The sequence below is a fragment of the Myotis myotis genome, unplaced genomic scaffold (genome assembly GCF_014108235.1).
Source record: "Myotis myotis isolate mMyoMyo1 unplaced genomic scaffold, mMyoMyo1.p scaffold_m19_p_1, whole genome shotgun sequence".
Lineage (NCBI taxonomy): Eukaryota > Metazoa > Chordata > Mammalia > Chiroptera > Vespertilionidae > Myotis > Myotis myotis.
Window position 1 is genome coordinate 113,710,287 of NW_023416313.1, and position 16,120 is coordinate 113,726,406.

Below are 16,120 nucleotides of genomic sequence, written 5' to 3' on the forward strand. Positions count from 1 at the left end.
AATCAGTATATAATGCTTTTTGGTGTGATTTATCTAACTCAGATTTCAGGTTACACGTAACAGTATTCCTTCTAGGAAAATAGTACTCATCTATACAAATGGGTTTGATAATTTGATATGCAAGGAAGTATTATGTAAATGAGACCTTTTGGGTTGAATCTATTTTTCCCCAATTAGAAATAACTAGTAACATTTAGCATGAAGTATATAACATTTGAATTTTTGCTTTCTGAATGTAACAAATTTATAGTTAAATATTGGGTTTATAATATTAAAAATGGGGTGTCAATCTCACATGCCTACCAGGTGATGATGTGGGAAGGTGGGCAACTAGAGCAAGTAAGTACTACATGAAGGTATTCTATTTTAAGAAGTTAACAACCATTCTGCCTGTCGGACAAAATATACTCTGAAGGCTGACTGTTTTGTAATCCGTGATCTGAGTTTTCTTGGAGGTCTGAAATGTATTAAATAATGAAATTATAAAATACTAAACACCTTGGCTTTATTTTGAAGTAATCATTACTTTGAAATTAAAACATAAGCATTCAGAAGTAATAAAACAACGTATCATGAAACTTAGTTATTATAAATTCCATCTATATTTAACGTATTGGAAAATACCCTATTGGCAGTTTTTGGTTTTTTTCTGATAAGACAAGTGGCATTTTCTTGATTATAGGATTTATTTCTACTTTTATTATTTTTAAATAGTCTCTATGGTTATGAACAACCTATTTGTTAGCTTCTGTTCTTTCATAAAACTTCACATAAAAAATCATTTCAGGCCGTCAGGCCCCAGGGAGCGCGGGGGGGGGGGGGGGGGGGGCGCCGCCGCTGCTCCTCCTCTGGGTTCCGTCTCCGGGGCTGGCATCGTCTCCGGGGCTGGCATCGGTGGCGGCAGAGCAGCAGGAGCCGGGAGCCGCGTGCTCCGGGGGCAGTTGGGAGGGCAGCGTCCGCGCCTCCGCGGTGTCATGGGCCCCCTCTCCGGGCCTCAGCGGGCACCCGCCGCGGGAACCCCAGGGCCTCCTCGCTGCCGAGCCTGAGCGACCCCCGGTTCTCCAGGGCGCTCTCCCTCTGCCCTCTCTCTCCCCTCTGCCCTCGCCGCCGCTACCGCTTTGGCTTTCCGTGATGGCAACGGGGCCACCGTCCCCCCTTCGGCTCGAGGCGCCCGGCCCCCTAGATGTGCGGACCCCACCGGCGAGCGAGGCGGATTCCGAGAGCACCCCGAAACCGGCGGGCGGCACGCTCTGCTTCCTCAACGACTCGGCTCCGTGCCCCTCTCGCATCAGGTGGCCGGGCACATGTACAGGAAGGACAAAATGGGTATCTTGCAACATCCCGATGGCACAGTTTTGAAAAGCTACAGCCACCTCCAAGGGGCCCAAGAGAGTTAAAATTCTATAATATGGTTTATGCTGCTGATTGTACCGATGGTGTTCTTTTAGAGCTACGAAAATATTTGCCAAAATATTAATGGCATCTGGTCACCTCCCACTGCACCAAATGATTTATACCTAAAACTAGAAGATGTGACCCATAAATTTAATAAGCCCTGTATAATGGATGTAAAGATAGGGCGAAAAAGCTATGATCCTTTTGCCTCATCTGAGAAGATTCAGCAACAGGTCAGCAGGTACCCATTAATGGAAGAGATTGGGTTCTCGGTGCTTGGCATGAGGGTTATCATGTTCATTCTGGTAGCTATGAGACACAAAACCAGCACGATGGAAGAAGCTTAACAAAAGAAACTCTAAAGGAAGGAGTTTCCAGGTTTTTTCATAATGGATTCTGCTTAAGAAAAGATGCTGTTGCTGCCAGTATTCAGAAGATTGAGAGAATTCTGCAGTGGTTTGAAAGCCAGAAGCAGCTTAACTTTTATGCAAGTTCATTACTGTTTCTTTATGAAGGTTCATCTCATCCAACTACTACAAAATCAAATGACAGAACTTTGGCAGAAAAGTTTTTGTTCAAAGGACAACTCTCGGACACAGACGTACTGGAGTATAATAATAACTTTCGAGTGTTAAGTTCCACAACAAATGGAAAAATAGAGGCTTCAGTAGGCAAAAGCTTGTCCAAGATGGATGCTCGTCACAGAAAAATGTATTCAAGAAAGCATCACAGTCAGACTACATTGAAAGTTGAAAATATAGAGCAAGACAATGGGTGGAAAAGCTTGTCACAGGAGCATTTAAATAGAAATGTACTTTCCCAACTGGAAAAAGTTTTCTACCATCTTCCCACTGGTTGCCAAGAGATTGCGGAAGTAGAAGTGCGAATGATACATTTTGCTCATGTTTTCCCTAGCAACACAATAGATGAGGGATATGTTTATGGACTGAAGAATTTAATTACTGTACTGCAGAGTATTCTGAACAATTGAATCCTTTTCTGCAGTCTTTTTAAGGGGAGGGGCAATCATTGTGAAGAGCAGCAGTCAGTATCTCTGCACTTGTAATGCTATGTAAACAATTTGTATTGTGAGTCGGCATTTTATTTGTCTTTACACTTTTGGTAGAAGGGTTAACTTTTTTATAATCTTACTCAGGAAAACTAATTATTTGTTCATTAGAAAACTATGAAGAATAAAGAAACTTTGGAATGTTAAGCAGGGAATGTGGTGGTACATGATTTAAACATCTATTTGGCTCAAGCAAAATGCAAAACATTCAGTCATTAAGAGTTTAGTTTTCTGTAGCCAATTTATCATGAAATCTCTGTCCACCCAACTGTGACAATGAGCCATATCTAAACTCTTTACATTATGAGAAAGCACAGGTTGATGTCCTTAGTATTACTTTTTGAAGTTATTAAAACTGGAGAAAATTCTACTTCAGAAATAAGTACTGTTTAGGTTTTATATTAAAATTTAGACCAGCATATCTAAAGGTGCTTCTTAGTGAAATGATTTTGAATTATTTTATTCCAAAAGCAGATTTTCCCTTTTTTATTTATTACTCATATTTCAACATGTTTATACTTCATGAAAAAGGTAACTGAAACAGACAACAACAACAAAAATCTTGAAATTAAGGGCACTAATAATTATTCTTGCCAGGGCAAGAAGAGACAAGTTACTTGGAAGAAACATGTTTTTCTTTTAAAATCTTTCATTTATGGGCAAATTGGAATATATATTTACTATATTGTGAAAAGTGTTATAAACTCTATGCCTTTTCCTTTAACTGCAGCTTCAAAAAGGTGGGTGATTGAAACTTGGTCTTATTTCTCCTTAAAATAACTTGAATTTTTAAAAATTTTATATATTTTTATGTGTCCATTTAGTTAAACAGTAGAGTAAATCTATGTTGCTAAAAATGATGTTTCTCAAAATTTTAATATGCAGTGAAGGACAACATCCAATATTGTGTTATTAAACATACTGTGTAAATTAGTACATCATAGAGAGTGGTGCATATCTAAACCCATGCTTCTGTTTCATTGTTACTCAAAATAGCTTTATATTATGTTCAAGAGAGAAATTATGATTTAATTTTATAGATGGGGGATAATGCTATTTTTCCTGGATAAATTAAAGTCTGTATTATCTGTTTCATATTTACGTTTTTAAAAATAACCAGTTATTATTGAAAACTTTAAAGTTAATTTGCAAATATGTTAGATGTTTATGCTCCCATTGCTTACATTTTGATTCACTAATAACACATCTAAGTAGTTAATAGTTTTGCCACATTCTTTGGAAAATGTTTTAGAGCTGGGAATTGTTAGTGTGTCCCAACACTCCCCCCCCCCCAATTTCTCCTAAGAATTATAAATTAAATTTTTAAATCCAATAATTTTTTTTTAGTATGGAGGAAAGTATCACAATTTTATGTTTATGTCACCTTCCCAAGCCCCTCTGAGGGCACAAATGCTCTGTGAATTCTAAGTTTAATAAATCTATTAAACACGAATAACTTTGAAATTCATATGCATTTTGTTATGGCAAAATTTGATTGTTTTTAATTTTTTTATTTGTAAGTTTTATAAAGGCACTTCATATTTTTCTCTGCTGCCTAAATGGGTATTAGCCTTTGTTTTTTTTTGTGTGTGGGGATGAATTTCAAGTAATAATTAATAGAAATGTTTTAGTTTTACTTGATTTTTCCTACACTATAGACTTTTTGCTGTTGTTATTTGGATAGTGGCTCATTAAATCTTAAGTTCAGATAATTAGACACTATTATGAATCTGAACAAAACAAGAAGTTGTTTTTTTTTTTTGTAGGGAATGGTATCAGTCTATGTAAAATGAATTTAATACATTTAAGTATTAATCAGATTTTTTTGCACATTTTATCTCAATAAAGTGTGTCAACTATTCCAGATTTTCTTTATCTATATTTGGAAATATAGTTTTGTAAAATCAGTGTCTTACCTTTTTTATAAAATAGATAATATTTTGTTTATTTGAATAAAACAAGAAGCCCTTTTATCTTTTGTTTTTCAGGGAAGGGATTAACATTTGTTTGTTTACATTTTTTATCACTGTTATCTAATGCTTGTTTTATGTTACTTTATAAGTAAGCTTACATATAACAGAATAATTATGTTTATGTAATCTACATGTGATTATTTTACTGTCTAGTCCAGTCATTTAGCATTATGCTGAAATTTACCTCTGCGGGAATAGAATGATCACTATTCACCAAGCATATTTAAACATGTAAATGTTTAAGAAGTAATCATAATAAGGATATAGTTTGAATTAATAGATTTATCACTTTTTTTCCACTAGAAAACACAAACAGTGGTTTTAGTGTATTTCTTACGGAATGCACTAATAAAAAGAACTTTAAGAAGTTATGGGGAGTGAATATTACATTTCTCTAATAAAAATTGAAATTGTATAATAGTTTTATAAGAAAGTATTTACACTAATTGATATTTTAATATGGATGGAAGTTGCATAGGTTCAAATAAAAAAATTGATAAATGCTAAATATTTTATCTAAATAGTTTTTCAAGAAACAGCTGTGAAAATGTGTATATTACATACCTCTAACATGGAGCTTGTGGTATTTTCAATTCAGTATTCATTATTCTTTATTTGTATGGAAAGATTGTACTTACTATGCCTCTTACACTACATTTTGCTATTGTGAGGCTTTAGACTATTCAACTGAGTAGGAACTTTTTAAATTTTATTTTGACAGTATAATTTACTGTTTTATGATTTTCAAGATGATGTTCTTCATATCTCTATAATGTCTATCAATTTAAAACATAACTGAAGAAAAAATTAATTTTCAAAGATAATTCAGTTGCATTTTTCTTGTTTCATGCAACTGAAAACATTTGTTTCTAGGATTTGGAATATAGAACACACGTAGGATGAAAGAAAATGGTAAAACAATGAAAGAATTTTATGTGTGAAATTATAGAAATTTTGTCAACTATTTTAAAGCGTTATTTTAGTACCATTTTCTCATAGCAGTTCAACATTTGATACTTTAAAACTTGATTTGCTTTAAAAATTATTTACCATGCTTTGTAATAATCTTTCTGATCCAGTGCCTTTAACCTTGATTTGATATATGTGTAGCTTCAGTTGTCTTTCCATTACATCCTATGTTATCACAGCGTAGATATCAGTTTCTTTTAAAAAATTGTTAGTTTGGTTGTGCAAAGAGGTAAATTGCCTATTAATGCTTTGGGAAAACAAGTAGAGTTGCCCATGGAGGTCAGGCTTCTTATTAGTTCACTAGAGGCCCGGTGCACGTAATGTGTGCACTGGAGGGGGTGTGTCCCTCAGCCAGGCCTGCGCCCTCTCGCAGTCCGGGACCCCTTGCTCCTTACCGCCTGCCTGCTCACTGCTCCTGACTGCTCGGCTTGCTCCTCCTTACTGCTCGGCTCAGTGCTCCTTAGCACTGCCGCGGAGGTGGGCGAGGGTCCCACCACCATCACTGCGCTTGCCAGCCGTGAGCCAAGCTTCTGGCTGAGCAGTGCTCCCCCGTGAGAGTGCACTGACCACCACGGGGAAGCTCCTGCATTGAGCATCTACCCCCTGGTGGTCAGTGCTCATCATAGCGACCGGTGGTTCTGGTCATTCCGCCATAACCGTCACTTAGGCTTTATTATATAGATTCAAAAATACTGGATATTTACCGTATGCTAACCATTTTTAGCCCCTGAATATACAGTTGTGAACTAATCAGACAAAGCCCTATTTCCAGCATTCTGTCTAGATGGCGTGGGGTTGGGGACTGAATTAAAATAGAGATACAGAGAAATATTTCTTTCAAGATGATAAAGTTAACTAGCATTTGAGTTTGTGTAAAGATAAGGTAATAATTATTGAGTTGAGATGAAGCAACTAACAATGTTAGAGAGGCTGAAAATAGTACTTTGCAGTATTGTAACCTCTACTTGGCTTTGAGTTCAGATAGTAATATATAGCATATAAAGGCCTTAATTTTTCAGTTTTCTTGCTTGTTGGTAAAGGTACGTTTACATAAACTGTCCATTTAGAGTCGTGCTTTAATATTACTGTGAGAAATATCCCATTATATTTTCACAAGCAATTTACTGCACATTTTTTACATTGTATTTTATAATTTAGTACTAATGTTTTAGGCCTCAATCTTCAAATCACTGGTATTTTAAATTTGGCAATGAATGTGAAATTTACTGTTTGACTTACAGGATAATTTTATTGTTACTTAAAATGCTTGTTAATATTTTAGGAAGGATGGAGTTTCCATTTTTGAGGAGTTCATGTTTATTTTGATAGCATAGTAAGAGGAAATAGTATTCATGCGATTAAACAAATTAAAATATACTCTCAAGAATTTTTTTAATTGTTAAACTTTGTCATCATTGGGGCTAAATTTTAACCTGGTGTTCTCTTACAATATATATTAACAAGTTTAATTATGAAGTGAAATAGTCTTAAGGATGATGTATGATGCACCTAAATATAAATGAAAATGGCGTGCACAAAGACACTTTACTATGGGAGCTGTCCTGGAAGATTTGTGAAAGCATGTGAAATTGCACCTAAACTTGTGTTGTCAGTGACTATGCTAAGTTTATTGTACTTGATGAATGAATGTATTTAGTCTAGTCAGAGTTACTTTTTGGTTTAAATGTCTCTTAATGTATTTGTAATTTGTACTATTGATGGGGGTATTCTTGGACTGCAGGGGTTATTGTCAATGTGTGATTTTATTTTATAGAATCATCTAATGTGATATACCAATTTTTATAAGTGATATTTAGATAATTCTAATAACTGTATATGTGACAACCTATTAAAAAAAATCATTTTAGCTGTAACCTAAAATGGAAGTCTTTAAAAAATGGGAGATATTAACTTAAAAGCAGATATACTACTTCAGTTTTTGCTGTATTATGATAATCTAATGGAAATTTCTTAAGTTTTCCTTTGTCCTAACTCAAAAGTATGTTGGATTTCTGAAATATGTGTTAAGCCAAGAGTATTATCCATATGTTTACAACTTATATACAGCAAAAAGGAGTGTGTATAACTAACTATAGCGAACAATATAGCTTTGTTCATATTATCTGTTTGTCAGAAGAATAAAAGATGAATTAATTTTTTAAATGTCCAATTACTAAGTTGTACACCTGAAATTAATATAGTATTACACATGTCAACTGTAATTCAAAAATAAAGTATTTAAAAGTTTTTTTTCACAAGTGGTGCTAACAAAGTTTTTCCCCTATTTATTCTTTTTTATAGGATGATTAACAAGTGTACTAAGGTAGTATGAACATACGAACTTTTATAGACAGCACTAGTGGTCCAAAATCCCATCTCATCCCCTCTTTCCAAAGACAAAGAATCTTGCCCATTAACTATTATCCTAACTTCATTAATCAGATGCCTCCTGCATGCCCCACACTGGGGATCAAGCCTGCAACCTGGGCATGTTCCCTGAGCAGGAATCGAACCGTGACCTGCTGGCTCATAGGTCAATGCTCAAACACTGAGCCACGCCAGCCAGCACCAGTATTCTGTTTAATGATCCACAGAGCAAGTGGTGCTTTGCTTTTTAAAGTACAGAACACATCAACTACATGCAATCCTTCGCGCCCCCCCCCCCAACACATATACCCATTTGCAAGAGAGAGAAATACTAACTTGAGCTAGTTAAAAGAACACTGGACTGTTAAGAGACCAATCCCAGCTCAGCTTTTGATTAAAAGCAAAAATTATGGAACTAGAGTTTTAAGGACTGAATACTTTCTTTAGGCATCACCTGTAAAACTAGAATAAAAATAATAGGACCTGCCTAAGAAATAGTAGGCACTACATTATGCTAGCTGCTATTATAACAAACAATACTATCTTTTTGTTGTTAATCCTCACCTCAGGATATTTTTTCCATTGATTTTTAGAGAGAGTGGGAGGAGAGAAGAAAGAGACACAGAGAGAGACAGAAAGAGAGAGAGAGAGAGAGAGAGAGAGAGAGAGAGAGAGAGAGATAGAGAGAGAGAAAGAGACCCCGCTGTGAAAGAGCACATGATTGGTTGTCTCCCGCATGTGCCTAGACCAGGGTCAGGGGTCAAACCTGCCAACCCAAGTATGTGCCTTTGACTGGGAATAAAACCCACCACCCTTCAGTGTGCAAGCCAGCACTCTAACCACTGAGAACATCAGCCAGGGTGTAATATTAATACCATCTTTTTTTAAAAGAAAATCTTTATTGTTAAAATTATTACAGATGTCCCTCTTTTTTCCCCTCAATGCTCCCCTCCACATGGTTCCCACCGAGCCCCATGCCTTTGCCAACCTACTGCCTCTGTCCATAGGTAATGGATATATGCATTTAAGACCTTTGTTTAATTTCTTCCCGTTCGCCCTGCCCCCTTTATTTCTGAGAATCATCAATCTGTTCCATTTCCATGCCTCTGATCCTATTTTATTCACCAGTTTATTCTGTTCATTAGATTTCTTATCGTTTGATTTTTATATTCAATTGTTGATAGCTATGTATTTGTTGCCATTTTGTTCATATTTTTGAACCCTCTTTTTCTTCTTCTTTCTCTTCCTAAAGAATACCCTTCAGCATTTCATATAATACTGGTTTAGTGGTGATGAACCCCTTTAGCTTTTCCTTATCTGTGAAGCTCTTTATCTGACCTTCAATTCTGAATGATAGATTTGCTGGATAAAGTAAATCTTGGTTGTAGGTTCTTGGCATTCACCACTTTGAGTATTTCTTGCCACTCCCTTCTGGCCTGCATAGTTTCTGTTAAGAAATCACCTGACAGTCGTAAGGGCATTCCCTTGTATGTAACTAACTGCTTTTCTCTTGCTGCTTTTAAGATTCTCTCTTTGTCTTTTGCCCTTGGCATTTTAATTATGATGTGGTCCTCTTTAGATTCCTCTTATTTGAGACTCTCTGTGCTTCCTGGACTTGTAAGTCTATTTCTTTCACCAGGTAGGGGAAGTTTTCTGTCATTACTTCTTCAAATAGGCTGTCAATATCTTGCTCTCTCTCTTCTTCTGGCACCCCCATAATGTGAATGCTGGTAACTTGAAGTTGTCCCAGAGGCTCCTTACACTATCTTCATATTTTTGGATTCTTCTTTCTTTTGCTCTTCTGGATGGGTATTTCTTGCTTCCTCATATTTCAAATCGTTGATTTGATTCTCAGAATCCTCTACTCTACAGCTGAATCCCTGTATATTATTCTTTATTTCAGTCAGTGTATGCTTAATTTCTGATTGGTCCTTTTCCATTCTTCTGGAGATTTCTAGAAGATTCTTGAATAACCTTATAACTGTGGTTTTAAACTCCATATTCAATAGTTTGCTTTCTTCCATTTCTCTCATTTGTGACATGTTTATTTATCTCCGCATTTTATCTGCTTCCCTGTGTTTGTTTCTATGTATTGGGTAGAGCTGCTAAATCTCCTTGAGTTGGTAGAGTGGCTTTGTATAGTAAGTGCTCTATAGGGCCCAGTGGCTCAGCCTCCCCAGTCACCTGAGCTGGGAGCTGTAGGTGCACCCCTTCATGGGCTGTGAGCACAGTCTTGTTGTAGTTGAGACTTGACTGCTGTTGTTGTCACTGGTAGGAATTGACCTCCAGGCCAATTGGCTATGAAGACTAGCTGCGACTACAGTGGGAGAGCTGCTGTGCAGGAGACTTGCTTCAATGGGGCTTTGGTGCTCACTGAGTCTTCCCCTTGAGTGTGTCACTTATGGATGTGTAGAGTTGTAATCTGGTATGGTCTCACACTGACCACTGGATAGTACACTGGCCCTTGGGTCTCCAGGGAGGTGCAAAGTCAGTCATTGCCTGGGGCCACCCAGCAGGACATACAGAAAGATTTGCAGATCCCTCCTTTGTATCCAGTTTGGAACTGCCCAGATGAGGCCCAGCTATGAAGCAAGGCAGACCGGTGCTGGTGTCAACTCTTGGGCCTTTTATTGATAGGTTTGGGGCTCCATGACCCAGCTGCAGTTTGTTTGAGAGATTTTAGCCTGAGCAAGGACAGGCCATTCATAGCCACTGCACACAGCTTGGGTGGGGTTGTAAATTGGATGAGGTGGGGTCTTAGTGAATCACCAGGGTGGAGCAAACAAAAATGGCTGCCAGTCAGCCCTGGGACAGGGGAGGTCCCAGCATAGGAACAATGATCCCTGTGAGCACCTCCATCTGGGAGAAAGCCACCCTCGAGTTCCTGCCCATGCGAGACCATCCAGTTCCTCCTCGTATATGTCTGTGTCCCTCAAAGCCTCACTCTGGTGCTAGAGCTCAGAGGAAGCGGGACCTTGTAAGTTCAGTTTGTGGTGCTGGACTTTTAAGAGGAACAGCTGGGTCTCCAGCAGCCTCTGTGTCACTGAGCCCCAATCCACACTGGTTTTTACAGCTGTAGTTCTTACTGCCCATAGGGATTTCTTTTCCCAGCTCTGGGACTCTGGGCTGTGGGTCTGGTATGGAGCTGGGACCCCTTGATCCTCTGGATGGTCTCCACAGATTAAAAAAGTGGCACATGTTGGTGCCGTACCAGTCCATTCCGTGCCTCTGCACCTCTTATCAGTCTCAGTGTGCTTTCTTCTTTACTTCTCTAGTCGTAGAACTTCCATTCAACAAGCTTTCTAGAGGTTCTGCATGATGGATATTCTGTATTTTAGTTGTAATTTTGATGTGGTTGTGGGAGGTGGAGACTACAGGCATTTATCTATGCTGCCATCTCATTGTCAGTCAATACTATCTTTTAATAGCTCTATCAAAGAGTCTAGCTAAAAAGTCATGTGTATACGAACTTCAAGCATTCAAAATGACCAGACCAATGTTGCTTGTGCAACTGTTAATCAGTCCTTATAACCCTTTAAGCAAAATAGAGGTAGGATAGAGGGCAACAATGATAAAAAAGATCTTCTTTTCTTTTTTCTGTTTTATAGACTGTTGTGGTCTTTCTGTTCATTTCATTTTTTTTAAATTATTAATATGAGAGAGGGAGGAAGGAAGGGAGAAACAGAGAGGGAGAGGAAGAGTGGGAGGGTGGGGAGAGAGAGGGAGAGAATGAACTCAAAACCTTGGTGTATCGGGATGATACAATCTAACCAACTGAGCTACCCAGCCAGGGTTGTTCATTTCATTTCTTTACCATTTCCCTTGAGTCAAATGTAAGTCCTGCTTCTGCTTATGTCCACATACATAAACTGAAAAAAAAAATGCTACAATCTCAACTTGCTACTGACCTCAAACTTGGCTTGGAGGAAGACCCCACATTTTCTTTGACCCTGCACTGAACCTAAGATTTCTTATGGAAATTAATGGCTCACTCTTCCTACACTAAGTCAATTTGAGCTTTTCATAGAAAATATCTAGTTACCCATTTTTTTCTCTCTATACTGTCATGTTTCCTATAGCCATACTATGAGTTGATTTGAGATCCCATTAATAAGCTCCTATATCCCATTCTGGAACTAAGAGACCAAAGCAATCAAACAAGCATACTTAGCATGTGACCAAGCCCATGGAACTAATTAAAAATCAGTAACACTGATAGAAACTCAAAACAAACCCACCCAATTTTCATTCAAAGGTGCACTCAAATGCATAGTACTGAATCTACTTGGGTCCTATTAAAAAAACAACAAAACCCTGTATGATATATCTAAAAACCTATGGTCTGACATATCATTTGCTTACATTAATATGAAGACTTCAATATCTGTATTGCAATATAAGACTTAAAATGCTTATCATGGCCCAGCCATCGTGGCTTAGTGGTCAAGTGTTAACCTATGAATCAGGAGGTCACAGTTCGATTCCTAGTCAGGGTACATGCCCCCAGGTTGCAGGCTCCATCCTCAGTGTGGGGGGCCTATAGGAGGCAGCCAATCAATGATTCTTTCTCATCTTTGGTATGTTTCTCTCTCTCTCTCTCTCTCTCTCTCTCTCTCTCTCTCTCTCTCTCTCTCTCTCTTTCCCTTCCTCTCTGAAATAGATAAAAATATTTTTTTAAATGCTTACCATGACTATGAATCAAAAATTTATATGTGTGTATGTGAAGGTGGGGAATGAAGGAGTGGCGGGGGGGCAAACATACATGCACTTAGGTACTCACCTGCTCCAGTTTAAAGATATGCTGATTAAAGTAGTGTTGTAAACGTTCATTAGCAAAATTAATGCAGAACTGTTCAAAGCTATTATTTTCATAATCTTCAAAGCCAAAAATATCAAGAACACCAATTGACAAAGTCTACAAAGCAGGAAAAAAATTATGGTTGAAAAAATGATGCTCAAATTTATTTCATAAATAATATTTACAGTAAGAAACAAAATGCTCAAAGTTCTTTTTCAGCACTGGAGAGTAGGTTTTGGGGGCCAATGTTGAACCAAATTATACCACAAGTAAAAAGCATTTTAGTTCTCTTTAGTTTCATCTTTTTCTTTTTATCCTAATTATTTTTTTTAATCCAAAATTTTAACACACGTAACCCACTGATTATTCTATAGAAATGTACAAAGCAGGGACACTGGCCAGTTATCTCAATCTCAGAAATTCCTCAACTCCAAGAGACAAGAGAATGGAAATAACAGGCTATGGGAATTCAAAAAGTTACTTAAGTACTACTAGGTCACTACTGGCTATGCCTTGTTTTTATACCAAGAGGGCCATGCAGTTTTTCCTACTTTGACTTCCATATTCCAATAGAATCCTACTTTAAAAACCAAGCTAACAAGGATGTTTAATCAGCCTTGTGCAAGCTAGAAATAAAACTGAATATCAGAATATGTGGTTTCTTGAAGTTAAAAATTTTTTATTTAAAAAAAAAAAACAAAAAACACTGTGGCCCTAGCCAGTTTGGCTCAGTGGATAGAGCGTCGGCATGCGGACTGAAAGGTCCCGGGTTCGATTCCGGCCAAGGGCACATACCTCGGTTGCAGACTTCTGGCCCTAGACAGGGGCGGGAAGTAACCAATCGATGTTTCTCTCTGTCTCTCCCTCTCCCTTCCACTCTCTCTAAAAGTCAATGGAAAAAATATCCTCGGGTGAGGATTAAAAAAAAACATTGTACAAGGATTACAATGTTAAATAGTTCTAAAAGGATTATAACAAAAAAACAATATATTCTTCATCCTCAATTTCTGCACCCTAATATCAACAACACTCAAATTGTTGAGCTGTTTGGTATGGAATAGTATAGTATAGTATAGTATAGTATAGTATAGTATAGTATAGTATAGTATACAAGTGCTTATTTTTCTATTTCTTGATATTTCACTTGTAGAAATTATCTTCTAACTACTTACTATGGATGATAGGGATTTAACTCTAATACCCTCATACCAACATTCTTCTCACCACTCCACCTCATTCTTGAAATATAGTCGTATGACAATTTTGGTTAAATGAAAATAATTTTTCTCCACTGGTGCTAAGAGAGATACTAGGCAAAATGATGTAATGAGTGATAGTGAGAGATATTTTTTAAGTTTCCATTAAGAGTATTTTGTTTGCCCTAACCGGTTTGGCTCAGTGGATAGAGCGTTGGCCTGCAGACTGAAAGGTCCCAGGTTCAATTCCGGTCAAGGGCATGTACCTTGGTTGCGGGCACATCCCCAGTAGGGAGTGTGCAGGAGGCAGCTAGTCAATGTTTCTCTCTCATCGATGTTTCTAACTCTCTATCCCTCTCCCTTTCTCTCTGTAAAAAAATCAATAAAATATATTTTTAAAAATTTTTTTTAAAAAAGAGTATTTTGTTTTCCATAAGTTCCTAAATCAATAAAATTCAGATCTACTTCCTACTGTCCCCTCAAACCCCCAAAATGAAAGTATTTTGTTTGATTAATTCTGTTGACTAAATTCTAAGTCCTTATGAAAATAATGACCTTCAAAAATAAGTTAATTTGGTAAGTTGGATTACATTTAAAATTAATATTCTGTGGGCTCACATAAAGCATGAAAAGTTCATATAAAAGCAATTTTACATTTAAAATAATCAAATTAAGTAATAAAGATGACATTTCTTTTATCTTTTCCCTGTGTCCCAGAGCTTAAGGATAGAACCTGCAGACTGGAAGCCACCAGCACCAAAGACATGACCCCAAGGGGGCTGGTGCCCTGTCCTTCTGCCTCAGTACATTATAGGGACAGAGACAACACACCTGATCTCCCCCAGGAAAAGGAGGATTAAAGATGACATTTCTAATCAGCCTGAAAAGGTAGACTATTCATTCCATAAAAGTTGCCCTAACCGGTTTGGTTTGGTGGATAGAGCGTCGGCCTGCGGACTCAAGGGTCCCAGGTTCGATTCCGGTCAAGGGCATGTACCTTGGCTGTGGGCACATCCCCAGGAGGGGGTGTGCAGGAGACAGCTGATCGATGTTTCTGTCTATCCCTCTCCTTTCCTCTCTGTAAAAAATCAATAAAATATATTTTTTAAAAAAGTTGTTAGGAAATGAAATTGAAGTTATTAAAATTAAGTATCAAAAATCTGCCATGTTAAAAGTAAATTCCAATTGGAAAAAAGGTCTGAATATAAAAAATTATATTCTAAATGTATGAGAATAAATATTTTATAATTTGGGCTGGAAGAGGACTTCCAATGTAAAATAAATTAATAAATAAATAAAGTCCAGGACAATAAAAGAAAAGAATGACAGAACTGTACAAAAATTTAAAACATAAGGACTTCAAAAAACACAACATAAACAAATCTTTAAAGAGAAAATGTTTGCAATGTACGTCAAACTATAAATCTCTACAATATACACAATGACTCCTAAAAAGGAATAACAAAAAGATAAAATGAACAACAAAAATAGGAAAAATATATAAAGAAATAAAACAGAGAAAACATGAGATGCTCAATGTTCATCTATCATAAACATTGACAACAAAATGAACTATCTTCCTTGTCAGATTAGCCTAATGGAAATTCTGAGAATATCCAATGTGACTAAAGGTATAGCAGGGAAATAGGCACTTTTATGCACTACTGGTGGAAGTGTAGTATTTTTTTGAAAAGCAATTTAGCAGCATCTACCAAAATTTTAAACATATATATCTTTGAATCCAGCAATTCATTTTGAGGATTTTGTCCTAGAGAAATGTATGCAAAGAATATTTGTTACATTATTATTTAACAATAAAAAATGTAATATATTTTTAATGGGGGAATTTATATATTACAAAGTTGATAAAAATGAGGTACACACTGGTACAGAGAACAGACTGAAAACTGTCAGAGGGAGGGGGGTTTAGGGGCCAGGTGAAAAAGGTGAAGGGATTAATAAAAAACAAAACAAAACAACAATTCATAGTTACAGACAACACTATGGTGATTACCAAAGAAAAAGGAGGATAGGGGAGGTAAAAAAGGGTTTAAGGGGGGGATAAATGGTGATGGAAGGGGACTTGATGTGTGGTGGTAAACAGAATAAATATACAGAGGATGTATTATAGAATTGCACACCTGAAACCTATATAATTTTATTAATCAATGTCACCATAATAAATTCAATTAAAATAAAACAATGAGGCCCTGGCTGGTTTGGCTCAGTGGATAGAGCATCGGTCTGCGGACCGAAGGGTCCCAGGTTCAATTCGGTCAAGGGCACATGCCTGGGTTGTGGGCTCGGGCCAGCATGCAGAAGGCAGCCAATCAATGATTCCCTCTCAACATTG

At 37.1% G+C, this 16,120-nt stretch overlaps 1 protein-coding gene, 1 non-coding gene and 1 pseudogene across 20 annotated transcripts in view; 1 reads left to right on the top strand and 2 right to left on the bottom strand.

The window, feature by feature from the left end:
• MYO9A (myosin IXA) overlaps window positions 1-16,120 on the bottom strand; it is a 445,773-nt gene that overhangs the window by 246,898 nt on the left and 182,755 nt on the right. For 14 of the 19 annotated variants that reach the window (XM_036347868.1, XM_036347878.1, XM_036347848.1 and 11 more), the window contains 2 exons: window positions 14,765-14,845; window positions 12,554-12,688 (listed from right to left, as the gene is read on the bottom strand). The exons of 1 other annotated variant lie outside the window; for it this stretch is intronic. In XM_036347868.1, coding sequence (XP_036203761.1) covers window positions 12,554-12,688; window positions 14,765-14,845 — 216 coding nt within the window. The remainder of the gene's footprint in view (window positions 1-12,553; window positions 12,689-14,764; window positions 14,846-16,120) is intronic. 4 more of the 19 variants (XM_036347886.1, XM_036347910.1, XM_036347822.1 and 1 more) reach the window with 1 other exon arrangement.
• Window positions 1,132-2,647, top strand: LOC118675335 (annotated as a pseudogene).
• On the bottom strand, window positions 14,474-14,622 carry LOC118661770. The gene has a single exon (XR_004969465.1). It is a non-coding gene; the product is annotated as a small nucleolar RNA SNORA57 (small nucleolar RNA).